This window comes from Ctenopharyngodon idella, chromosome 20 (genome assembly GCF_019924925.1).
Source record: "Ctenopharyngodon idella isolate HZGC_01 chromosome 20, HZGC01, whole genome shotgun sequence".
NCBI classification, from domain to species: Eukaryota; Metazoa; Chordata; class Actinopteri; order Cypriniformes; family Xenocyprididae; genus Ctenopharyngodon; species Ctenopharyngodon idella.
The window spans coordinates 741,467-768,865 of record NC_067239.1 but is presented as its reverse complement, the minus strand read 5'-3'; the positions used below and the strand labels follow the sequence as shown (position 1 = coordinate 768,865).

General features: G+C 40.3%; 2 protein-coding genes across 27 annotated transcripts in view; one reads left to right on the top strand and one right to left on the bottom strand.

Annotated features, from left to right (window-relative positions):
• LOC127502302 (A-kinase anchor protein 7-like) overlaps positions 1-6,074 on the bottom strand; it is a 33,316-nt gene extending 27,242 nt beyond the window's left edge. For 2 of the 6 annotated variants that reach the window (XR_007926813.1, XR_007926814.1), the window contains exons 1-5: positions 5,565-6,074; positions 3,034-3,177; positions 2,188-2,336; positions 1,955-2,091; positions 65-225 (exon numbers count right to left, since the gene is read on the bottom strand). Coding sequence is in view for 4 of the 6 variants with exons in the window: in XM_051875137.1 (XP_051731097.1) it covers positions 65-225; positions 1,955-2,091; positions 2,188-2,336; positions 3,034-3,177; positions 5,565-5,829 (856 nt within the window). In the remaining 2 variants the exon portion in view is untranslated. The remainder of the gene's footprint in view (positions 1-64; positions 226-1,954; positions 2,092-2,187; positions 2,337-3,033; positions 3,178-5,564) is intronic. The other 4 variants (XM_051875137.1, XM_051875138.1, XM_051875140.1 and 1 more) reach the window with 4 other exon arrangements.
• A 10,110-nt stretch (positions 6,075-16,184) lies between these two features.
• epb41l2 (erythrocyte membrane protein band 4.1 like 2) overlaps positions 16,185-27,399 on the top strand; it is a 75,255-nt gene continuing 64,040 nt past the window's right edge. For all 21 annotated transcript variants that reach the window (XM_051875112.1, XM_051875128.1, XM_051875132.1 and 18 more), the window contains exon 1: positions 16,185-16,354. The gene's annotated coding sequence lies outside the window, so the exon portion shown is untranslated. The remainder of the gene's footprint in view (positions 16,355-27,399) is intronic.

The following is a 27,399-nucleotide window of genomic DNA, read 5'->3' as shown; positions in this document are numbered from 1 at the left end:
GATTTTGTATGTGAGGTTTGAACTGCACTGAGGAGAGGATGAGGAGTGAGGAAGAGCGATGTACCTGCCATGAGCGTGAGTGTGTTCAGATGCTCTCCTTCTGTGATCTGAACAAACGCCACTTCCTGTTTAAAGTGTCCGACTCCACAGAAGGGCAGGATCAGCCGGCGTCCCGCCAGCAGCGCGTTCAGAGGAGCCTCCAACGCTGAGAGAGTAGACGCAGCACTGCACACACACACACACACACACACACACAGATCCTGTTAGTCAAGTCATGTCATAATTACTGCTGTGGTTTGAGATTTATTGCGTGTTGTCACTGTGACAGATCGTACACGTGACCTTCAAAGACAATAAAATGACTTTGATTTGGACAGTTTGTCTCTTTACGGAGCAGCTGATGCTTTTAGGTTATTTTAACTGGGGTGAAGTGTGCTTTAGGGAGATTTGCATTTAGTGTCATGCCAAGAACAAAGAGTGAACATAAAACAGAGTTAAAAATAACTCAAGAACCATAAAGAAAGATCCTGATGATCAATATACATTATACAACTATTCTAGGCTTTTATTCAGTTCTTTAAACAGACACTACAATCAAATGACTGACACCTGACAGAGTCATCTGGACCCTGATGTGAAACACACAGTACGTTATCACTCTTATTTCACCAATATTCACTAAATAAATGGTAGATTAATGAGTTCTTTATGAATGCTTATGATTTTATTCTGTGAAGAAAGAGATGAAACTAGCACAGCTATGATTAGAGTCATTATACACAAACATTAGACCACTGAATGACATCACTGTCCAATCACAATCAAGCAGTCAGCTGCGTTGGTTCTGGAAATATTTTTTCCATTATTTTCTCCCATTGGGATTTCAATAACGTCTTCATTAAAGCATCATAAGCCATGAAACAAACCAACCAGCTACGAGGAGAATCATAACATTACAAATTATTGAAAGTTTTTGAAAATCAGATGAAAATACAAAAGGTACAAGAGTGTGAACTTAACCGCTTTAGTGAGGGAATGAACTACAATCCCATGAAACATTGAGAATGACATGATGGAGAAAAAAAACGATGGAGAAATGTAAAACTATTCATTTAAAGATGTTGATTTTATATATATATATATAAACAATATATTTTAAGTTTATTGCAAAATATGCATATATGCACAAATATTTTTAAGTATTTTGAGAGCGTAGGGAGAACGGCTTGATTATGTCATTTGCAGTGCTTCATGGGAGTGGGTGGAGCTAATGAGATCTTCTTGTTTCGACTCTGATTGGAGGAATTTTCTGGGAACGAGACCAAGAACTGTAAACAAACAAGTGTGTTCTGTGATTTTGGATTGATTTGGTTGTGAGTGCAGTGTGTTTGCAGAGACTCCGCCCACACACTCTTCTGATTGGCTGTGATTTTGGATTGATTTGGTTGTGAGTGCAGTGTGTTTGCAGAGACTCCACCCACACGCTCTTCTGATTGGCTGTGATTTTGGATTGATTTGGTTGTGAGTGCAGTGTGTTTGCAGAGACTCCGCCCACACGCTCTTCTGATTGGCTGTGATTTTGGATTGATTTGGTTGTGAGTGCAGTGTGTTTGCAGAGACTCCGCCCACACACTCTTCTGATTGGCTGTGATTTTGGATTGATTTGGTTGTGAGTGCAGTGCACTTGCAGAGAGACTCCGCCCACACACTCTTCTGATTGGCTGTGATTTTGGATTGATTTGTTTGTGAGTGCAGTGTGTTGCAGAGAGACTCCGCCCACATGCTCTTCTGATTGGCTGTGATTTTTGATTGATTTGGTTGCGACTGCAGTGCGCTTGCAGAGAAACTCCGCCCACACGCTCTTCGGATTGGCTGTGATTGGTTGCAAGTGCAGTGCGCTTGCAGTGAGAGAGTGTGTGTGTGTGTGTGTGTGTGTGTGTGTGTGTGTTCTTACAGATCGACCTGCTCCTGTGTCTTCAGGTGAGCCACCAGTAGAGTGATGTGTAGGGTGTCCACAGGTATCAGCGCTCGCGACAGACGAGAGTCCTTCTCCAGCACCAGCTTCTGCACGTCCTGCACCGCCTGTTTGATCTGACACACAAACACACACACACACACACACACAAATAAAATAAAACAAACAGACTTGTCAAGCTTAGATAAGCAGCTCCCGTCACTGGCTCGCACCTCAGGATTGGTGATTGGCACTGAGACAAAGTAGTTTGGCCGAGCGGCCTCCTTCTTCTTCTTCTTTTTATCGCCATCTTCCTCACTCTCCACTCGACTGCTGTCTCCTCTCTTACGCTTCTTCTTCTCGCTGGATTCTGAGCTGGCGACTGAAAACACACAGACCAGCATTCAGCTATCACAGTAATGATCAGAGTCTAAGTTTCATTATATTTAAACCTGCAAATAAACAGACAGTTTGGGGTTTTTCTTTATATTAAGTGTCTTTGACTACTACTTTAACATATCAATTAATTAACTTACTGTGTACATACATGTTTTTAACACTGTACTTAATTAATTTCTGAAATCATCAGAACATGATCATCAGGTTTAGTTCATCAAACTCACATTCATGTCTCTATTCAGACCGACATTATCATTTGTTGTGAAAACGTTTGCATGAAATCAGAAACAGAAGCACGTTCACTAGTCAGATTGTAAATCTCAGAATGTCAGCGCTATTGATCGAGGAGCAAACGCTGACAAACAGAAGCATTTCTGAACTCTTGGAGAGAGCAGAAGCAGAAACGCGCCCGACAAATGTTTTATTCATAGCATGTAGCCAGCTGGGAAATCTGAATGCAAGAGCAGCTGCGGTACTAGGACGATCCACGGATCGCTTGGCAACCGAACACCGTCCTTCAGTCCAGCGTGGCTCTCTCAGTGTCTGCCATGCTTCGGCGCTTCGTGCAATGATTCCTGCACCCGGAAGATGACACGAGCCTGCAGGAGCCGCGTCGCACCGCCACTTTAAGAGGTAAGTCGAGCCTCAGCTGTTGTTCTAGAAGGAAAGTGTGGACTCACAGCCCAGCTCTCTCCAGACCTCGGTGTTTGCGAAGGGAAGCTCGGCCATCAGGCTGCCGGCACATTCTGCCTCCTTCTGCTGCTTCTTCTTCTTGCCTGACGCTTTCTTTGGCTCTTTCTTTGCTTTTTTGATCTTCTTGACTGCTAGAAAGAAAAGAAAGAGAGAAATGAGGACTGAAGACTAACAATGACTCAGATGTTTGCATGGTGTCGATCGCTAGCGAGTTACTGCAGGTTTAACATTGAACATCAGCACCAGAATTAAAATACTGTAATACTGCATAGGACATCTCCAAATAACCCTTGAATTGTTTCATGTTGGATTCACATTGTGTTCAGCACTTATCCAGAATGTTTGGTCTGGCTGGTATTTTCCTTGACTGTTGTTTTATAGTTGTACTTATAGTTTTTGATGAACAAAACTGCGCCAAAACACTGCAAAGTGTAATGCACAACTTTTGACATCAGATATGGGAATTTTTCTTTTTATTGCCTTTTTCTTCATGATATATTTGAGTCCTCATCATAAATTAGGTATCATTCGAAAACTTAAACACTTGAAAATTCAAAATTTATTCTGTGCTTTAAAAAATTAGTGGCTCAACTTTTGTGATATCAAATTCAAATTTGGAACACAACTTGGTTAGACATACAGCTTTGATTTTATATCAATTCTATATTAGTCTATATTATTTTGCAAAATATATTTTTAAGAACTAAATAAAAAATCACAGTTCAGTACATTTGCTTTACAGTAAATGTAAACTTCTATAACCTTTTTACACTTTCATTTTTTTAGAGCTTTCACTTCTGCAATAATCTGAGTGTTTTCATTAAAGGTGCAGTAAGCAATTTCTGAGAAATGCTGTTGATATTTGAAACCACCAAAACAAACACGCCCCTACCCAAAAGGATCACACCCCTATTTTGTTAGCTCCACCCCAAATCCACGAACACGCTATAGTGTGCGCTAGGGCTGCACGATTTATCGCAATTAAACTGCACGTGATTTGGCAAAGGCTGTGATTATTTTATGCGCAGCTTGTCAGAGCTGTACGGCTCTGTGATCAGTAGTAAATGCTTCTCCATCTGAAAGCCAGAGGGCGCTCTTGCGCAGAAACTCCAAATATGCCCTGCTGCAGAAGAAGATAACATGCATCATATCGCTGTAGCTGAATAAACAGAAGATTGAAACGCTTTGACTAATAAACACACGACTGCCTTATTCTGTGTAAGAAGACACATCATCTCACAGAAGGACACTCAGCTGTCGTTATGAAGTGAGTTTGGAGTAAAAACATGTTATTAAATGTTGTTTTTGTTGGACAAGATGTTAATAAATGCTTCTCATGTCTGGAAAGATGTTTGACATGTGTTGCTTTTTTTTTTTTTTTTAAATATACATTATAAGCAATTTAAACTCGCAGTGCTTTCAGATGGATTAGCATTTGGAGCTATATTTCATTGACAAGCCGCGCATAAAAAAACAATCACAGCCTTTGCGATTTCATAATCGCACTAAGAATCACGTTTAAGCGATAATCACGTTTAAATTCAATGTTATTTTTCGTATCGTGCGATAAATCATGCACCCCCTGTGTGCGCACGATTTACTCTTTCGTTTGCTCGATTTGCTAAATTGCGCGCACGATTTACTATTTCGCTCCCTTGATTAATAAATCGTGCATTTAGCAAATCAAGGGAACAAATCAGTAAATAGTGCGCACAATTTAGCCTACTATTTCCCCCCCCCCCCAAAATATATATTTAGTAGCAAAATAAAAAATCTTAGTTCAGTATATTTGCTTTACAGTAAACTTAAACTTCTATAACTTTTTACTTTTTTTTTAGAGCTTTCACTTCTGCAATAATCTGAGTGTCTTCATTAAAGGTGCAGTAAGCAATTTCTGAGAAACGCTATTGATATTTGAAACCACCAAAACAAACACGCCCCTACCTAAATTGATCCCACCCCTATTTTGATAGCTCCACCCCCAAATCCATGAACACGCTATAGTTGCATCTCATTTCGGAGGCTGCGTCCTCCGGAGGTCGCATCTGAAGGCTGCATAAGTCATCAAGGATGTCTTATTTAGGAACAGTAACTATAATAAAATCGACTGTCATTCCTCGTGAGGTGTAAAATACTGTAATTTCTTTCATACTTTGCAATCTAACAGTTTCTTAATTAAGACAGCTCGATGACGTATGCGGATGCAGCCTTCCAAATGAGACGCAGCTAATGCAAAACACAGGAGTGGACACGCCCCTTATTGGCTACAAGTGTGCTTTGGTCCACTTTCAACAGCGTTTCTCAGAAATCGCTTACTGCACATTTAAAAGTTTCTTACAGTGTTGACTCAAAAAATGAAGAAAACAGACGTTAGTGATGAGAAAAATATTTCATGTGTCAAAACACTATTTGTCGCTGATGTAAATCAAGTCATATTGTCTTATAAAAGGCTGTTTATTTGTCATTTCTTCGGTTAGTCAAAAGCTCGCGCACATGTCCAGTAGTGTGCATGTCTCACCCTTGGTAGTGTCCTTGAGTTGACTGGCGGTCTGCGTGGACACAGAGTTGTTATTGTTGTCCTCCATGGTGCTCGACTGACCCTCAGCACACACTACTGCCCGCCTCACACTCACACAACACGGGCTCTGAGCAGCGCGATATGACTGAGATATGACCCGCAGCTCCACCTTACTACACTTGATCACTTCTGAGTGGACGCCTGCATTAAACAGCCCTGATAAGCGCTTTAACGATCTAGCGAGCAGAAAGTGGCGACTGATCATGTCCAATCAAACTAGTCCGGGTGTCTGATGATCGTTTGTGACAGCGGCTATGAGATGGAAGTCATGTAGTTAATTTCTCAGGTGATTTAATCGATTAAATCGTTTTCCTCGTCAGGTGTATTTCTGAATTTGCTGCACTACAGGATCAGCTTTCGAGTTAAAAACAGATCATACAGTGTTTACTGCAACACAACACCACACACATGGTACGGGCAGTCAGAGGGGACACGCGGTGCTCTAAGGGAAAAGCGTTTCAAAAAACAAAGGTGACGGTATTGTTTTAAAAGGAATACTTTACACATAACTGAAGGTTCCGTCATTATTTACTCACTTTCGTGTAGTTTCAACCCCCAATTTCTTCGGTGTAACACCTAATGAGATATTTGTGCTCGTCACAAACGCTGCTGTTTTACGCAATCAAAAATGTATGACTCGTGCACTGTATTTCAAAGTCTTCGTGTATGCTGTAAATCTCATGTGGACTTCTGCATAATTCAAATTTTGTGCATCATCAAGAGGCGGGAAAAATGTGTAAGAAAATCTTTACGATCCTAAAATAGGCTAATATAACTTTCTTTTGATTTTGTGCTGACATTATAGGACTCTTGTTTCCGTCACGGAATAATTTTTTTTTTTTTTTTTTTTTTTTTTAAAAAGGTAGACCTAATGTGTCTTTTTATCCCACAGTTCTGACATTTTTTTCTTACAATTGCGTGCTTATATCTCGCAATTCTGATATTTTTTTATCTGTTTTTTTCCCCGTTACTGAATAACAAAATAATATCTGACAATTCACTTTTCTTCTCAGAATTTCAATTTTAAAAAAAACTCCAATTTGTGAAATATAAAATTTCGCTATATATATATATGAAACAAGCTGCCGTCCATACATATGACCTGAATAATTTTTTTAATTTTCTAGATTCACCCTGATGATGATGGCTTGGCTCATGAATATTAAAGGGGTCCTATAATGCAAGATGTAATATAAGTCATATAAGTAATGTAATATAAAGTAATATAAGTCTCTGGTGTCTTCAGAATGTGTCTGTGAAGTTTCAGCTCAAAATACCCCACAGATCATTTATTATAGCTTGTCAAATTTGCCCCTATTTGGGTGTGAGCAAAAACACGCCGTTTTTGTGTGTGTCCCTTTAAATGCAAATGAGCTGCTGCTCCCGCCCCCTTTCCAGAAGAGGGCGGAGCTTTAACAGCTCAACAACAACAAAGCTGGAGAATCTCACGCAGCCAAAATGAGGATTGTCAGTAACGGTGTTCAGCCTTACATTGTTCAAACCGGAGTCGACACTGATGGAGAGACTCAGGAAGAAGTTACAACTTTTAGACGTTTCTGAATGGTTAGTGGATAAATTTATGTAGTTGCTGTGGAGTTGATTCAACTCATCCACTAGCATGTGCCGTCATGTTAATCTTTTGAGCAAATCCAGCGTTGAATTGACCCTCGTTTGTGAAGCAGTCCGGCGTAAAATGACGGCATGTCAACAACACTCTACTACAACAACTCTTCCTCTTCTCTAAAGCAGCCCAACATTGCCCCGCCCCCTTTGTTGTGTGTTCTCGGGGGCGGGGTTTATGTAGATTTTAGATTTAGTGATGTCACTAACCCAGGAAGAAGCTCATTGTAGTCCCTACCAGCCGTTTGTTGTAGTTCTTAAAAAACGATTTCTGTAAAAGTAAATATCTCTCTTTGCATTGAACTTTGAGCGTCGTAACTTTGCAGATGTTGTTTATGATCAAACAGCAACATTACACACTAACTAAAGTTAATAAAGTCAAATTATAATCAACCACCCCTTTAATTTATCCAGGATTAACTAATTGGCTGAAAGGCAGATGCTGAGTGAGTTATAGTCAAAATTATAAATCGTACTATTGTGAAGGCTTGGATTAGTTCAGGCATATTCATGAGATAAGCCTTTGCCATAGTAGAAGCTGCTTTTTGGTGTCTTGAATTGATTTTTTTGTTCTTTGTATCCAGCGCTTCCTTCAGCCACACTGAGGCCTTTATTTCCAAACATAAATCATTCTTCCGTCTTGTTGAAACATGACACAGAAAAGGGAAAAGGAAATTTACCTCACAATCTAATGATTAACATGCTATTAAAAATTCTTTGTTAACCAACAATAATCTTAGACGTTCAAAGAGCCAAAGAACCAGAAAAAAGACAAAGACAGAAACTCTTCTGCACATTCATTAGTGTGCTGTGAAAGCCAGTTATTTGGCCTTTGTTTGTTCAGACCTTGAACCTACTGACGGATTATTTCACTTTCACAAACGCTGTGGGAAGAAACACAGGGGTATAAGTGAGCGCACATATTCTGATAACACGGGTATTGTGTTGTAGAATGGCAGCGGCGCTGCTCTGTTATTGGCTGTGTTCAGCTTCTCTCTCACACCCTTGTTTGTGTGGTGTAACATTAGACTGCCGCTTGGGTTTCAGGCCGCGGAGGGCGAGCAGAACCACAGCAAACAGGTGTAAAGGAAGGACCGGTTCTCCGACCCGTTCATCCAGGTGAGCCCGACGGTTCCTGCCCTGATGTTTACCTGAGAAGGTTTGTCCTGGAGTTTGAGGTGAGCCAGAGGAGCGCCGGGGGCTGTGTAACGGGGTCAGGGCTTCAGTTACACTCCATTCTCTCTTATGAATGCACTGCTTGCTCTTTAACAATACAGGAAAACCTTTTCTCAGTAATTACAAAGCTCCAGTTCCATGACGAGGTTTTGTCAGAGCTGTGGTAAGCAAATATTTAAGAATGGTTTGATGGTCATGTGACTCTTCATGCCAAACACGCTAACCACATACTGTATGGCTTTTATATGAATGCCTTTGCAGCTCTTCGTGTTTTCAGTTCTGTGAAAATAACCAGGATGCTTTTCTGAAACATGATGGTTTACTCTTCTAGTCTCTTATGTATCATAGTGAGAGCGCAAGTCTTATGATTAAGATGCACTTTAAACGAGCAGTTCACCCAAAAATGAAAATTAAGAAATCTAAGTACTTTTTTCTTGGAATACAAATTTTTTTGAAGAACCGTCTCTTTTCCATGACTGTGACTATGGAAGCTTGTTTCCGCCAACAGAATACAAAAAAAAAAAAAAAAAAAAAGACATAATAGCGACTTTTATCTCACAATTCTAAAAAAAAGAAAAAAAAAGAAAAAAAAGTCAGAATTGTTTTACCTTTTCATTTTTTATTTCATGGAAACAAGCTTCCATAATGACCACAACATTTTTATTTTTTTATTATTTTTTAATTAAACGCGCTATTTGTATAATTCAGAAACCCTTGTCATTAGCGACACCGGTGGCCATTAAGTGAACTGCAGCAGCAGCACTCGTGCACACGTAACGCACTAGAGACTGAACGTGGTTCAAGACCCTGATATACTTACGGCGAAGGTCTTTTTTGTTCTTCGCTTAGAAGTAAAAGTTTCCTTTGCAGTAATATACTGTTAACGAACACCTCAGCTCCACCCACATTTAGATGAATATGTAAATATGTGCTGCACACTTCCCTTTCAATCAAAATAAACACGACAAAAATGACAGCAGTGAGAGAACAGCAGTTCAGAAAGCATCTGATTGTAAACGTCACATCCTTTTGATTTTCCCGCCGAAACCGTTGTGGTGACAAATCAGGTCCTCTGTTAGGACCCCAATTATGTTCAGTTTGTTTTATTATGCACTATATAGTAAGCATTTAAATTAATAACACTCATATGTACTTAGTATCATGAACTAATAGCTGATAGAGACCTGATTTTGTGGGAGGACCTGATTTGTCATGACACCGTCCCGAGTCCTTCACATAAAAATCAGTCTACAGACATTCATAGACAACTAAGGAAGTTGGTAAAGGTCTCGGTTTTTAAGTTTTACTATTTTGTTTCCTCGATTTGCTAAAATGTGTGTGGGATTTGATATTTCGTTTCTTCGATTTGCTAAAACGTGCGTACGATTTACTATTTCGTTTCCTTGATTTGCTGAATCGTGCGCGGGATTTGCTGTTTCATTTTCTCAATTTGCTAAAACGTGCGCGGGATTTGCTGTTTCGTTTCCTCGATTTGCTAAATCGTGCGCGGGATTTGCTGTTTCGTTTCCTCGATTTGCTAAATCGTGCGCGGGATTTGCTGTTTCGTTTCCTCAATTTGCTAAAACGTGCGCGGGATTTGCTATTTCGTTTTCTAGATTTGCTAAAACGTGTGCGGGATTTGCTGTTTCGTTTTCTCAATTTGCTAAAACGTGTGCGGGATTTGCTGTTTCGTTTCCTCGATTTGCTAAATCGTGCACGGGATTTGCTATTTCGTTTTCTCGATTTGCTAAAACGTGTGCGGGATTTGCTGTTTCGTTTTCTCGATTTGCTAAATCGTGCACGGGATTTGATATTTCATTTCCTCGATTTGCTAAAACGTGCGTACGATTTACTATTTCGTTTCCTCGATTTGCTAAATCGTGCGCTGGATTTGCTATTTCGTTTTCTCGATTTGCTAAAACGTGCGCTGGATTTGCTGTTTCGTTTTCTCGATTTGCTAAATCGTGCACGGGATTTGCTATTTCGTTTTCTCGATTTGCTAAATCGTGTGCGGGATTTGATATTTCATTTCCTCGATTTGCTAAAACGTGCGCTGGATTTGCTGTTTCGTTTTCTCGATTTGCTAAATCGTGCACGGGATTTGCTATTTCGTTTTCTCGATTTGCTAAATCGTGTGCGGGATTTGATATTTCATTTCCTCGATTTGCTAAAACGTGCGTACGATTTACTATTTCGTTTCCTCGATTTGCTAAATCGTGCGCTGGATTTGCTATTTCGTTTTCTCGATTTGCTAAAACGTGCGCTGGATTTGCTGTTTCGTTTCCTCGATTTGCTAAATCGTGCGCGGGATTTGCTATTTCGTTTTCTCGATTTGCTAAAACGTGTGCGGGATTTGCTGTTTCGTTTTCTCGATTTGCTAAATCGTGCACGGGATTTGCTATTTCGTTTTCTCGATTTGCTAAATCGTGTGCGGGATTTGATATTTCATTTCCTCGATTTGCTAAAACGTGCGTACGATTTACTATTTAGTTTCCTCGATTTGCTAAATCGTGCGCTGGATTTGCTATTTCGTTTTCTCGATTTGCTAAAACGTGCGCTGGATTTGCTGTTTCGTTTTCTCGATTTGCTAAATCGTGCGCGGGATTTGCTGTTTTGTGTCCTCGATTTGCTAAAACGTGTGCGGGATTTGCTATTTCGTTTTCTCGATTTGCTAAAATGTTTGCGGGATTTGCTGTTTCGTTTTCTCGATTTGCTAAATCGTGCGTGTGATTTGCTGTTTTGTGTCCTCGATTTGCTAAAACGTGTGCGGGATTTGCTATTTCGTTTTCTCGATTTGCTAAAACGTGTGCGGGATTTGCTATTTCGTTTCCTCGATTTGCTAAAACGTGCGCACGATTTACTATTTCGTTTCCTCGATTTGCTAAAACGTGCGTACGATTTACTATTTCGTTTCCTCGATTTGCTAAATCGTGCACGTGATTTGCTGTTTCGTTTCCTCGATTTGCTAAAACGTGTGCGGGATTTGCTGTTTCGTTTCCTCGATTTGCTAAAATGTTTGCGGGATTTGCTGTTTCGTTTTCTCGATTTGCTAAATCGTGCGTGTGATTTGCTGTTTTGTGTCCTCGATTTGCTAAAACGTGTGCGGGATTTGCTATTTCGTTTCCTCAATTTGCTAAACCGTGCGCAGGATTTGCTATTTCGTTTCCTCGATTTGCTAAAACGTGCACGTGATTTGCTGTTTCGTTTCCTCGATTTGCTAAAACGTGCGTACGATTTACTATTTCGTTTCCTCGATTTGCTAAATCGTGCGCGTGATTTGCTATTCCGTTTCCTCGATTTGCTAAAACGTGCGCGGGATTTGCTATTCCGTTTCCTCGATTTGCTAAAACGTGCGCGGGATTTGCTGTCTCGTTTCCTCGATTTGCTAAACCGTGCGCGGGATTTGCTATTTCGTTTCCTCGATTTGCTAAAACGTGCGCGGGATTTGCTGTTTCGTTTCCTCGATTTGCTAAACTGTGCGCAGGATTTGCTATTTTGTTTCCTCGATTTGCTAAAACGTGCGCGGGATTTGCTATTCCGTTTCCTCGATTTGCTAAAACGTGCGCGGGATTTGCTGTCTCGTTTCCTCGATTTGCTAAACCGTGCGCGGGATTTGCTATTTCGTTTCCTCGATTTGCTAAAACGTGCGCGGGATTTGCTGTTTCGTTTCCTCGATTTGCTAAAATGTGCGCGGGATTTGCTATTTCGTTTCCTCGATTTGCTAAATCGTGCGCTGGATTTGCTGTTTCGTTTTCTCGATTTGCTAAATCGTGCGCGGGATTTGCTGTTTTGTGTCCTCGATTTGCTAAAACGTGTGCGGGATTTGCTATTTCGTTTTCTCGATTTGCTAAAATGTTTGCGGGATTTGCTGTTTCGTTTTCTCGATTTGCTAAATCGTGCGTGTGATTTGCTGTTTTGTGTCCTCGATTTGCTAAAACGTGTGCGGGATTTGCTATTTCGTTTTCTCGATTTGCTAAAACGTGTGCGGGATTTGCTATTTCGTTTCCTCGATTTGCTAAAACGTGCGCACGATTTACTATTTCGTTTCCTCGATTTGCTAAAACGTGCGTACGATTTACTATTTCGTTTCCTCGATTTGCTAAATCGTGCACGTGATTTGCTGTTTCGTTTCCTCGATTTGCTAAAACGTGTGCGGGATTTGCTGTTTCGTTTCCTCGATTTGCTAAAATGTTTGCGGGATTTGCTGTTTCGTTTTCTCGATTTGCTAAATCGTGCGTGTGATTTGCTGTTTTGTGTCCTCGATTTGCTAAAACGTGTGCGGGATTTGCTATTTCGTTTCCTCAATTTGCTAAACCGTGCGCAGGATTTGCTATTTCGTTTCCTCGATTTGCTAAAACGTGCACGTGATTTGCTGTTTCGTTTCCTCGATTTGCTAAAACGTGCGTACGATTTACTATTTCGTTTCCTCGATTTGCTAAATCGTGCGCGTGATTTGCTATTCCGTTTCCTCGATTTGCTAAAACGTGCGCGGGATTTGCTATTCCGTTTCCTCGATTTGCTAAAACGTGCGCGGGATTTGCTGTCTCGTTTCCTCGATTTGCTAAACCGTGCGCGGGATTTGCTATTTCGTTTCCTCGATTTGCTAAAACGTGCACGGGATTTGCTGTTTCGTTTCCTCGATTTGCTAAACTGTGCGCAGGATTTGCTATTTTGTTTCCTCGATTTGCTAAACGTGCGCGGGATTTGCTGTTTCGTTTCCTCGATTTGCTAAAATGTGCGCAGGATTTGCTATTTTGTTTCCTCGATTTGCTAAAATGTGCGCGGGATTTGCTATTTCGTTTCCTCGATTTGCTAAAACGTGTGCGGGATTTGCTGTTTCGTTTCCTCGATTTGCTAAATCGTGCGCATGATTTAGCAACACTAAGGAGCGAATTAGTAAATTGTACGCACAATTTAGCCTACTATTTTTTCCTGCATGTCATGTGGGGCCCCGTAGAAAACAGCATGATGACAGAATTTCCATTTTTTCTAAGATGCCTGTCATGGTCACACACAGACACCTTCACTTCACTGCATGAATAATCACTTATAATAAAAGAATATTAATGAAAAATAGTGCTATTAAACTATAAGAGCTAACTATATATAACAATAATATTTATGAATATATTTTTAATACATTTAAATATTACCACATAATGTATGCCATAATATTAATGTTAATATTATAAAAAAAATACTTTTTAAAACATTTTATACTTTATAATATTAATACTAATTGTTCTGCCCATGCCAATGGTTTAATAGCTTAAGCATGTGTGTGTGTGTGTGTGTCTGCGTACAGTATGTGACTCAGGCCAAACTTAGCATCGAGAGGCTTTAAAAGCATAAGAGTCACTGTATCCTCTCTCCATCACAAATCCCCTTTCACGTTAACCCTGTCCACAGGCATTGGTCAGCGGTCAGATCAGCAACACGCTATTTTTACTTCAGGTATTAGCCCAGTTCGCTCCCGACCTTTCCTTGTTGTGCCGTAAGTAACTCTGAGGTCCGTTCCACATTCAGTCTCTCGCGCGGGATCTGTATTTTGTCGGATGTCTGCGGTCCAGGTGGTGGACTGTGATAATGCTTTTGCTGTAATCCTCTGAAATCTGTACAGTCATGCTCTGGGATTTCAGCAGAAACGTCAGCACTCACTGGCGGAAGGAGAAGTTTTAATAGCGGAAGAATATCTACCAGGAGAAGATATATCAGACTGTTGAATTTCCTGCAGGTGATCGGAGGTGTCTGAGCTGGACTGAGAACAGCATCACACAGGTACACACGACCTCTTCATCTGTTAGCACTGTCAAGGTTGCAAATGTACAGAAATGAATGAGTCTGCCCTAAACTCTCTTTCCTCTCTCTCTCTCTCTGTCTGTCCTACCATCAATCACAACAAATACGGATGGATTATGATCATATTCTCTTCTGGACATCTGTCCGTCCTCCGGTGAGTTGCAAGTTTTGTTTAAGTCAAGAGTTTAGACACGCTTAACTCTTTATAAAACCTTCTGATCTACATGCTCAACATGAGTACTGTAGACAAGTTTAATTGTGATTTAACATTCTAATGCATCATGAAGTGCATCAATATTGTGGATCATTCCCAAACGTCCATCTGTGTCCAAACTCTTGACTGGTTCTGCACCTGTACAGACTGTACATCATCACTGTAAATATCAGCATGTGAGGTTGTAGTGGTTTTCTGCTCATGTAATGTTCAAGTGTCTGAACTGGTTAAAGTATGCATGAAGTTGCGAGCAACTTTAGTATTGAGTAACTTCAGTATTGTGACATATTTCTGAATATTGAATAGAGGGTGGGGCTTAAAGGGTTAGTTCACCCAAAAATGTAATTTCTGTCATTAATTACTCTCCCTCATGTCGTTCCACACCCGTAAGACCTTCGTTCATCTTCAGAACACAAATTAAGGTATTTTTGATGAAATTCGAGAGGTATATGACTCGTCCATAGACAGCAATATAATCAACACTTTCAAGGTCCAGAAAGGTACTAAAGACATCGTTCAAACAGTCATGTGACTGCAGTGGTTCAACCTTAATGTTATGAAGAGACAAGAATACTTTTTTGTGCGCAAAAACAAAACACAAAAAAACCCTGTCATTATCCTTACGCAGGTGAGGCACAGTGAAGCTTCCGTGTTTACGTCCAAATGCCGGCTCAGTATTGGCCAAAGCTGATCACATGATCAGCATGACGCATGTGTGTGATGCTGACGCAGGAGCCGGCCAATAATGAGTCGGCGTTCTGACGTAGAAACTGGAAGCGCTGGACGTAAACAACGAATGAGAATGACACAGAAGAGAAGAGATTGTTGAATAAAGTGGTTATTTTTGTTTTGTTTTTGTGCACAAAAAGTATTCTCGTCTCTTCATAACATTAAGGTTGAACCACTGCAGTCACATGACTGTTTTAACGATGTCTTTAGTACCTTTCTGGACCTTGAAGTGTTGATTATATTGCTGTCTATGGACGAGTCATATACCTCTCTGATTTCATCAAAAATATCTTAATTTGTGTTCTGAAGATGAACGAAGGTCTTACGGGTGTGGAACGACATGAGGGAGAGTAATTAATGACAGAAATTACATTTTTGGCTGAACTAACCCTTTAAATCCATTCCACAGGATTTTTCCCACCAGAATCAGTGCAGAAAATACAAAAATAGTCTGCAGATTCCATCTAACAGCCTTACCAAAATACCAAAATACCGCAGTTATTACCAGAAGCTCAATCTCATGGGTCCAGGGAGAACATTTTTATGAGTGGGCCCTGTTTTCCTGATTATTAGTTATTACAATATATATGCAGTAAAATGGCATTTAGACCACTGTCGTTAAAGAAATTAAATAAAGAAAGGTTTTCACTGAGTTTGAAGGAGATCCCATGTTTAATTTATTATAGTTTAGAGCAGTAAAAACTGCATGGTGAATATAAACCTGTATAATAACAGTGCGAATTCCAAGGAAGTTACTTAAGTGCTCAGTTGCTGTGGAGATGGTTAGACTGGTTCTTTTACTAGCCTGTGACTTTAAATATATCCACTAGTGAGCGCTATTTCACTGAAAGTCGACAGCCTTCGCTGCGGTTCCTTTTGTCCGCGGTTCGGTAATCAACATCCTTATTATAAACTTCTCTCAGAGCCCACCAATAGAAGACGAGTATTTCAGACAGACAGTGAGTCCCACCAATTACATCCCGAGTTCGATTTTTGCCAGCCAATCAAAACGCAGAGGCGGGGTTTATGCGCGCCCGTCGAGGGGAGGGTTCGCGTGTTTCACTACGTTGGCTTTTCTCCCAGAAAGATTTCGGTGTGGGAATTTCAATTTTACATTTCTGAGGCGGTCGGAAGCTCTTTTACCGGAGACCTCATCCTGAAAGTTTCGTTGAGCGCGTCTAGACTGAATAAGGTAGGCGATTATGGCTGCTTTTCATCATATCGTGAGTGTTTGTGTGTATTTCCCTCAGATGATCCCGCATGGATCTGCTTGAAGTCTGAGGAGCGCGTCATTACGAGCCGTTAGTCTAATGTCACGTCTTTTTTTTAAAAGATAAAACTGTTCGGTGAAATATTAGTGCTCGATTATGTGTCTGTGTTTGGGATGGTCACTCTGAATATGATCAATGTGTATCTGTGTGTGGAATGAATCGTGTAAAGATGATTTACAGCCTTTCGTGTGTTAATCGCGCTGCTGAGGTGATTGTAAATGTCGTTGGTCTGACTGCTGTGTGATGTAGATGTGTGCGTTTCATACCTAACATATGGACACACTGTCTATGGCCGTGTCAAATCCCCTATGGCGTCTTTATGTAACGCTATAATCTCCAGTCGTGATGTTTACAGCGATCACTGCCTGCTTTAAGAGCACTTTACACGGCTGAACTCTATCTGACTCATATGTCCGCTCATCTGGATGATGGACGGCGTAACACCAGCGCGTTTTCAAGCAGCTGGAGGCCGTGATAATCATGTTAACGTGTTTTGTTCGTTGAAATTCAGCGGCACGTTCCCTTAATGCAGCGAGCTGCCCGCGTGGCTGGCGCGCGATCACAGTTCTGTGTGTGTGAGGGTGTGTTTAGTGTTTTGGTCTGGTAGTGTTTTTACGTGCAAATGAATACGCAATTAAAACGTGGATGACGCGGCGCCATCTTCTGCAGCGTCTGTGTGACGCAAACCTTCTGTCCAGATGTGCTTTACATTACACACCCACACTGCGCGCGACAACGCTCGACCTCAAAGTCAAGTTTTATTTTTTTTTATCTCTACACTAAAATATTCTAGTTGATGGCAAAAAAAAAACAAACGAGGTGATTATTTTATGTCAATGACAGACTTCTTACACTGTTTAAAGTGGTGTATTTTGGTTTTGCATCAGTAAAAAGGATATAATTTGCAGACACTACATGAAAACTTGGCAATTTTTTGGAGGGAAATAATTTATTAGCTGGTTGATGCTTTTTCAAGTCCGCATGAAACGTCTTGTATTCCCTATTGTGTCGTATATCCGAGTGAAACGCTTCTGGAACAAGAACAAATGTAGGGCGGGGCTTGATTTTTGTCTGTGAGGAATTGATTGGATTGTGCTTTGCTATTGGTGGATCTCATGTGAGGGACAGGTTGCCCCTCAGATGCTGCAAAAGTAATTTTGTTTCAAGATTATGAAGCCCCGTTTACACTAGTGCGTTTCGTTTTTAAACAGCGTTTTAAAATGAAAACGATCTTCGGTTACACTGGTGTTTCCACAGCGTTTCAGAAACGATCTTCATCTACACTACATGACCAAAAATGCATGTCACGTGACCTTTCATGAACTGGGAATGCGTGTACAAGTGTAAACAGTTTCACGTACTAGTCTGTTTTCGAGGTTCGAAAATGCGGGCGTAGTGTAAACGACATGCGTAACCGTAGCAAAACTTATGCGTTTTAAAACGAAAACACACTAGTGTAAACAAGGCCTGACGCACATAAAACAATAATGATGTGCACTGATAAATCATTAGGATAAACGCTTTATCATTAAAAATAAAATAAAATAAAAATATTACATTAAAAAAAAAATGTGAACTGTGATTTCATGGTGACTTTAATGCCCGAAACATCCTCAAAACTAGTATGTGAATGCAGACAGTCTGTGTATATCAGGGATTCCCAAACATTCTTGTTGGCTGAACTTCTTTGACCTGAAATATATATATTTTGAAGTTTCCCTGAGATTTTAAGTGAATATTTCAGTAATTTAACACATTTGTATGGTTCTCTGATGTTGATTAATGCTCACATAGCATGCGGGTAAACACTTTTTTTTGGTGTTTATTTTGAATTTTATTTTAAAATAGTTTAAATTTTACATTTTTATGATTTAATTAAATTACTAGCTTTTCATCAACCCTTCTAAACCCTGTGCATCTACACAAACTCGATTTTGTGCACCATCACATGCACAAAAATCATAATGCAATGCAAGTGTGTTTCTGCACGGGACGCTGGATTTTAAGGGCCAATCCAGTGCGGTGTCAAACAGAGACTGCATAGTATACAAAGTAATACAACAGAACAGACATTCTTTTCATTCTGTACACACAGAAAACTTTCTTCTCAAAGTGCGTTTGGTAGTTCGATGCAGCTTGAGCACAGTTTTCCTGTGTGAACCACACTGTTTTTTGTTGTATTGCCTGTTTTTAGCCCTGTCTCTAATGCATGCATGGCTCTGTATCCTGTAATGAAGTAGGCATATCAACATGTTGAAGGTTTCAGTAGCAAATATTTGCGTTTGTAAGTGTCAGTGTGGATGTGCAGATCATGTGACGTGTGTACGAGCTAATGTTTGACAAGAAACAGCCGCTGAGAAAAGTCAGGTTTCATTCCCATTCCAGTGTTTTGGGTCTTCAGCGCTTGTTTTGACATTACCAAACGATACATCATGTGAAACGTGTCGCCCGCCCCGCTGCGGCCGCTTACAGCCGTTGCGAGCGCTGCAGGGATTAGGCTGTGGTGGAGTGTCAGGTTTGGGTGGATCACGGGCCTTTAGCTGAGCTCTATTGGGTGAGATTTGAAGGGTTTACTTCCAATTGGATGGTTTTCCGCTGGTCCTGCTGCTCCGTCACCGAGTTTACCAGTGTAGCTTTATCCCTGACCATCTGTCAGATCCGTGGAGCGTCTCTGAGTGCACAACACAAGCACACACACACACACACACACACAAAGGAAAAGCATCATGTGTTGTGTTTGTAGTGTTTTCCTGTATCTTAGTGTGTTGTGAGATTACTGCGTGAGTGCAGCATGTGTCATGTTTTAAGTGTGAACACACTCCGTCTGTTTGTTTGCGTGCTCATTATCAGTGTTTCTGTGAACGTCTGGAATAAAGGGAATTGTCTTGTTTGACCCATGCGGGGTTATTCCCTGCGTTTGGCTTTGGAAAGTTGAATTTGCTTTTAGTTGAACAGCGATCAGAAACACTGTTTTGTCTCAAACTGGGCTGATGTGTTAGTAATTCTTGCTCATTTCAATTGTTGTTTCCACCCTAATCGTTTTGTGTTTTTGCCCAGTTACACACACATTTTCTTTTGATTGATAAAAATCTGAGTATGACAAATATGCCGCTTTGTTTGGTTCTGTCGCTCTGTGTGAAGTCATACTGTTTCATCAACATCACCAGTAGCTGTTTTCATCCAATCTGCTGATTTAATGTGGAAAATTGGAGTGTTGCAAAAATAAAGTAGCATTTATAATTTAGGAGTACAAAAACAAAACAACAACAACAGAATGATCACTTCTAGTATATTGTAATAAAACATGTTAAAGCCAAATGTGTTTCAAATGTATCAATACAAGTAATTAATCCTATAAATCTATTATATTTGATTCATATTTCTGAGGCTGTAACTCAGGGATGTGGAACAGTTAAAATGTAAAAGTCTAACACTTTTTATAAATTTATCACCCAAAATGTAATTCTGAGGTAAATGAGCAGCCATAGGCATGATTACAGCTAACACACAACATGGAGGATGAAAGGACATTTTCATTATAAGGATGCACAATAGAAAAACAATCTGAGATTATCAGACTGTTATAGAACGAGAACAAGGCAACTAAGTAGATTAGTCCCTATATCTGTGAAAAGTGTAATAATAAATCAACAAAATATTACAGCATAGAAAGGATAGCCTGCTTGTTATATGAAGCTTTACTTGTAAATATATTATGATGATACATTTTTATAGCTTTGACTGATTTTAAATTGTAGTTTCAAATACACTAAAAAAATCACAATCACTCAAGGACAGGCTTTTATTGTATGGACGGCACAAGAATCATTGGCTGGTAGAAAGAAAAAGTAAGAAATCTGCATTTTATTTCAGATGAAAATAAGGACTAGTGTTGATATCTTAGAGAGCAGGGGTGCAGATATATATGCTGCTGCTTTAGTTTTGTGCAGGGTGTCTTTTGTAGCATAATTTCACAATCTAAAGCCGGACCATTCTGTTTTTACTTTAAGTCTTGAAATTATGCAGTCTAGTTTAAATCGAAAACAGCTGTTCATGCATGTGTGTATCTTTGTTTGGATCATAAATAAAATGCAATGCTGTCTGTAATTTCAAATGGCTACAGATATTTTTGTTCAAGGCCAGTTTGGCCTGTAATAGAGCAAAATAAACAACAAATAAATTTGCTTCAACAAAGAAAAAAAAAGGCTGTATGAAATGACCAGGTCAGGTGGGCGGTTACGGCTGTGTTTTGCACCCCTGCATGACCAAAACATGACCAAAAGGTTGCTGATGAACCTCTCACTCGATCTCCTCCAGTCCTTCTCTCTGATTGAGAGTTTAGACTGTTTTATCAAGTAAATCTTTTAGTATAATTGTACAAACGTCACGTCTTTCTGCTGTAAAATCTGCACTGATTTTATCAAGTAAACGTAAGAATAACTTTGATATTGTTAGTAATATTTCATCTGGACTGAAGCAGTTTTACTTGATTATCCAAACATCATTTATTAGAAAAATCATGAGTATCAAATATGACCATCAGGTTTATTTGTTCATCTCTCAATCATCATTGTATTGCATTATAAGTTTTAAAACTGCAGAGATTTGATCATAAAAATAAGCATTTAAATATCATCTTACTGAGACATTATTGGCAGATATTGAGTGACGACTGATATATCTTTCCAAATGATCACTGATAAATTTTAATTTAAGCCTATGTCCATTTATAATGAGGTTTCTTGCCACAAAAACTGCTTTAATTTAGTTTTGATGAGCATTTAAGAATTGAATATGCAGATGCCCTTATGATCGGCTGACCTCTTCACCTATAAAGAAAGTAACCACTCACCCGCCAACCTGCTCAATACTGAGTACACATGACTTGAGAGCGGATGAACGAGAGGCAGTGCATCCGTCATGTTCACACTCGCTTCTGTCTGTTTAGTTTGGGATTTGAGAGGAAGCGCAGGATAAAGCTGCTCACATTGAGGAGAAGATCACATGTAGAACATGGATTGAGACGAGCTCTGCTCTGAATGACTCTCGTCCTCACGTTAGTGCTGTGGGCGTGACGGACGCGTGTCACTGGGGAGGGTGAGATGGCTTCACTGCCACACAGGTGCACGCATGTCACCGTAGCAACCGTCACCAGGGTAAACATGAGCCACAAATCACTTCAACGATGGAAAACTCACAACTGAGTAGTGAAGGACGATCAGTTCACAGTGCAACAACTGTATTACTCTTTGATATTAATGTTTGCACAGAAACTGCATGATGGATGTGTGCTGTTAAAGGAAAAATAATCAGCATTTACACCAGTGTGTAGTAGATAGCGCTTATGGAAAAGCAGAAATGCAGCTCTCCGTACACAACTCTGTCGCATGTGGGTCTGAACAGACGCTTTAACAGCTGTTCATGTTTGTGCGAACAGAAAACATGCATCACAAACTGACTCAGCCACTGATCGACCAATATATCAGCTCACATTTGTCATTAATTAATTGAGCGTCAGCTGATATGTTTTTATTTTTGGCCAGTAAGTGACACAACCATGATGTGAGTACAGAAGAGGAGGAGCTCCAATCTCTGAATTCATTAGTTTACTATCTGTTTAGACAATAATAATTGGACAGAACTATTAAAGAGGAGTATTATGATGTATTGTCATGGCCAGTGTTGTATGTGGGGAAACTCTTTCTCTCATCTCTCCTCTCGTTCACTCCCTCTCTCCTGCCCATTAAGTCACAGTAAACCGCAGCACAATGGCCTCATTCACAGAGCGAGCGTCCTGACCTGATCTCATGCATGTAGGTGAGCGCAGTGCTCCTCTCTAATGACCGCGTCACACGCTTCACGTGAACGCGCGGACAGGTGCGGCTGTTGACCTGAAAGAGCTTCATCATCACACGCAGGGACAGAGGAAGAGGAAGACGAGACGTCAGACCTCTAGCGTGAATCTCCTCTGGTGATGATGGCACACGGTCAACAGCATCAGTGGGAACAGGACCAATTAGCATTCACTGCTATGAAGAGGCGTTTGTCAGGGCAGCCAGAGAAAAGATGAGCAGAAAGCTCTGTGAGGACTGAGCCATCATCTCCATGACCCTCAACACACACACACACACACACACACACACAGATAAGTGCTGCCATTTCTGTTGCGTATGAAGAACATACAGGCTAATGGTGCGTTCACACCAGACGCAAATGAAGCGTTAAGCGCAAAAATGTACATGTTGAGTCAATGCAAAGACGCGATAGACATCCTGCGGCGTGAATAATCACGTCACTACTAGAGCAAGCTCCTGATTGGTTAACGCGGCGTGAATATTCGCCAAAGTTCAGATTTTTCAACTTGCGCGATTCGCCCGAAACGCTCAATTCGCGCCGCGTTAACTAATCAGGAGCTTGCTCTAGTAGTGATGTGATTATACGACGTAGCGAGCGGAGGCAGAATCCCGAAACAATAATGGAGGACAAAATCCTCGTCGCTGTACGATACATCTTCGTACTTTTATAGAAACAGGAATAAAAAGGATCTTGCTTGGAAGAAAGTGAGTGAGGAGGTCGGACAATCTGGTAAGTTGTAAAAAATGCTCTTTACTTAATTTGAGCTATATATATATATATATATATATATATATATGAGAGAGAGACTACAAGCTAGCTAAAGCCAGCAAATTGAGCTTATTCGCTGTATTTTACAAGTACTTTCCCGCTGACGAGTTGATGTGTTTATTCAGAGGAAGTGTGCAGAAAGAAGTGGAAGAGTCTGAGGGACACGTATTGAAAGGAGAGGGAGAGCCCCTCTCATGACGCGAATTCGCGTCTGTTGTGAAGTGAATTTCACGCGCGAATGAAGTGAGTAAACTCAAAATGTTCAAGCGTCCAACTATGCGCGAATAGCGCGATTTTATTCACGCAAGTCGCGTCTGGTGTGAACGCCCCATAAGTAATCAGCACTGATCATCATTAGTTTCTTCTTCAGCTTTAAGCTAATCTTCAGTTCATGTTGTTTAGTCCTGTTCACCGGCGTGCAACAATGTAACTTAAACTACCATAAACTACTTAAACTACTACTGCTAACTTCCATAGTACGATACATCATTGGACAAATTCACTAGCGAGTCACGACACGGCATCTGAGGATTACTTCACTATTTTGTCTCCGTTATTTCACTTTATTTACAGCTGTTTTATTCAATTGCACAGAACAAAATTTGTGTATAAAAATGGAAAGACCGCGTATTGCATATTAGCTTGCTTATTTTGCTCCGGCGCATGACCTACAGCATTTGTGTCTACATGTTATAGTAACACAAACTACACTCCTGTAGTTGAATATGAATAAAATGAAAATGAATAAAAACAGTTTGGATCAATAAACCTAAAAATATATATAAATAACTGCAGAAAGGCCACACTGCAGGTAGATATGCATTTCACATGTTGGCAAATCAGATTAAATCGGCTAAATTGCCTGTGCGAGCAAGCTTCAACTCTACAGCGCAACATCGATGCACCGAAAAACAATAAATTAATTTACAGAATTGAATTAGAACAGAATATACTGTTCTAATAAATAAAAATAATTAAAGAAACAAAACAAAACGAAATAGTCATAATCAAGTCACAAGGAGCAGAACAAATATGTGCAAAATGCCTGAAGTGCAGGGGAGGAGGTCCGTGTGATCAAGATAACCCTGTGTGATCAATAAATAAATTAAAATTAAAGAAATTATTAAAATAACAAAAGTATAGCCAGAATTGTCAACTTTGTCTTTTTAACTGCAGAGACAAACACTAAACTGGAGTGGCAGTAATTTTAGCTGAACATTCACAGCATCCAGAAATCAAATTAGAACCTGAAATGTTTTGAAATCACTTGAATTGAGAGAGAGAAAAAAGCAGTCTTTCACGCGATCTGCCTGCGTCCGTTTGAGTCTTTTCAAATAGTGCACGAGGAAAACTGACTTGGCAGAAGCACACCACAGTGTTTGTTGTTGTTGAGCGGTAGGACATGAGCTGTTGGCACAACTTGCATCTTACTTTTTTGGATCATCTTTTACCATTTTAAAGTGCATCCAATTCTACACTTTAGATTTTCTTATCCCAGACATTGTTAAAGATTTAATCCCTGCTGCCATGATGCTTCTGTCGGTCACGGATCATGGAAAGTGAAACTTAACTCTGTCACAGGGGTGGATGGATTTATTCACACACATTCAAAATATTTATTAAAAGCTTCTTTCTTTTCACATTTTTATTTACAGCATTATCATAATAGGCTGTATATTAACTTATTGGGAAAGAACCGGTCTATGTAAAATCAGATATTGAGCACCCCCATATCTCGTCTCATAACACCTCTGCGTTTGGTAGTCGAATCAGGCTCCTCCTGTCGAAGCATCGAACCGTCGACTATTGAGGGTCACCCCTATTAGTAACGATGGAATTTGCAGGTATAGTTGGCTAATGATGCTTTTAGGAAGCACACATCGTGAAGAATTCGTATGTGCTTCAGAGCCCAATGGCTGCTGAACACAACAGTATTTGCAAGACAAATTCAGCAGAGCTCTACAGGACACGAGCGAGCTTCTTTCGGCTGCTGTAAAGCGCTGTGATTTGAAGAGCAGCACATTTTACCCAAATGACTTCAGGTGAAAGGTTCGCTCTCTAAATTGGCCTCCTGCTGATAAGCTGTTTTTAACTATGGTTGGGACGAAGCCAAACCCCAGGCTGTTCCTCTGCTCTTTCTAATCAGTCTGACAGAAACACACACACCGGGACAGGATGATGATCCTCTCTCCAATGGTCTGAATGAGCTCTGATGCTCACCACTGTTTTAGTTTACACTGAAATAATGAAACCAGCTGCTGTTTCAACTCGTTCACATCCAAGAGTAAATGTCCATTATCTGCTTTACACAATAATGACATGAAGCAATATCCAAACACTGGAAATAAACAACATTTTACAATGTTATTTTTAATGAAACAATTCTGTTCATCCAAATTCCACAACTGGAAACCATCCATTTCATATAAGATCCACAGAGATCAATGTTCAAACACTGGTTCAGTGAGTGGCATGTGCTGATGTAACGCTGGTGTCTCTCTGACGGTCCAGCAGTGTTGCCAAGTCTGTGGTTTTCCCGTGGAATTGGGCTACTTTAACACTGTTGCCGCAGGTTGTTTTTCATGTCTGCAGGTTGAAGCGACCCCAACTAACATGATATTTAGCCCCTGGAAAACAAATTTTACCAGGGGAACCGTGCCAAAAACGTGGATTTTACCCCCTGAAACATGGTTGAGTAGCAATTGGGCAGGTTCTAAGTAGCAATATGGTGGGTTTTGTTGTGAAAACCTGGCAACCCTGCTGTCCAGGGCCTCTGTGGGCAGATGGGCCGAGCGCCCGGCTCTCACATTCATATTCCCACAACCCTTCCGAATGGTTAAGCAATCGCTATCCCAGCATGCCACAGAATTAGGAGGGCACAGTCAGAGCCGTTCTGACAGGAAGCGCACCCTCAGACCTGTCCCCATTTCCACCCACCTTATTAAAAATAACGCATAACGCTTCAGTGAGGTGACGTGAGAGATGAAGCTCTACTTTTGTGATTTAAAGTAGGACACGAGACCTGCCTTTAAAAAGTGTCAAGTGCAGGAAGATGGCGGTTTATTAGGGCCTCATGAAATCTGTTTTATTTCATCCTATTCTATTTTCTCCAAATTCTGCTTTCTGGGTTTTAATGGTTTAACCTGTTAACTGTCCGTCCAACTTTTTGGGCATTTCCAACTTCCAATTGTTACAAATCTTGAACACTTTGGATTTATTACAGCAGTTTAATTCATCTCTTAAATATCACCATTGAGTTCAGTGTACAGCCCTACTTTTTATTTATCCATCTGAATTTTGCCATATTCTGTGACAGTCTGCTTTACACAGTAAATTCCATTTTTATGACCGGATTCTGTGATGTTTTTCACATCATAGTCTCTAGTTTATGATGTTTGTGCCTGTATGAACAGCATGGATCAGTGCTCCGCTGCATCTGCCTCTGATGTGGTGAACAGTATCACGTTAATGATTAGTCAATGGATGATGTCAGCTGTAACACAGAGAGAGCAGATCCACAGGGAGCGTCAGGAAAAACAACTCTCCTCCCGAAGGCACAGGGGCCGAAGCTCACCCCAGAGAGACCGCATGAACACCCAACAAACACCGCAGCTCAAACCTGCTGAACTCGAGCTCACTCTCAAATCAAACTATTTACTGAGACTTTAGATGATATAAACATTTTTTGTGTGTCATATTTGATACATCAGGCTTTTATGGCCAATATAGTCTGATACAGTGAGAATATGAAGGAAAAAACAGCTCAGTTTTATTCAGAGGTCCAAACTGACAGTATAGCAGATACTTACATAATGCATATATTTACTGTATGTATATTTTTGGAAGTCTGTTTGACAAATTTATTTTTTTTAATCGAAACCAGTTGTAACACCGTGTCCTAACCAGATGCGATGCGATAAGATTCCAGCGACGAGCAGTTTGACTGTCCACACTAGATGCAACGTGACAATGAGAAGCGATAAACTACTAAAGTATTGCCATACTTTGTGTTGTTTCAGCCGTGACGTCACAGAGAAACCATTTCTAAAATGGAATCATTGTGTGTTGTTTTCACAGCTGGTTAAGACAAAAACTCAGATTAACATGGAAAAGATTCCTATTGCGTGTCGTGGCGTCACATCACGTCTGGTTAGGACACGGTGTAAGGCTGTTGTTAGTTGTGTGCTGCTAGTGTAGGGCCCTATGAAATCCACTTTTTTTTTTTTTTTTTTGGACTACATTTTAATGGTTAATTAATTGAAATCATGAAACATACAATTTACCAACAATTTATTGAAAGTTTAACAAATGTAATTTTTTTTTATGCCTTATTTTTTTCTCA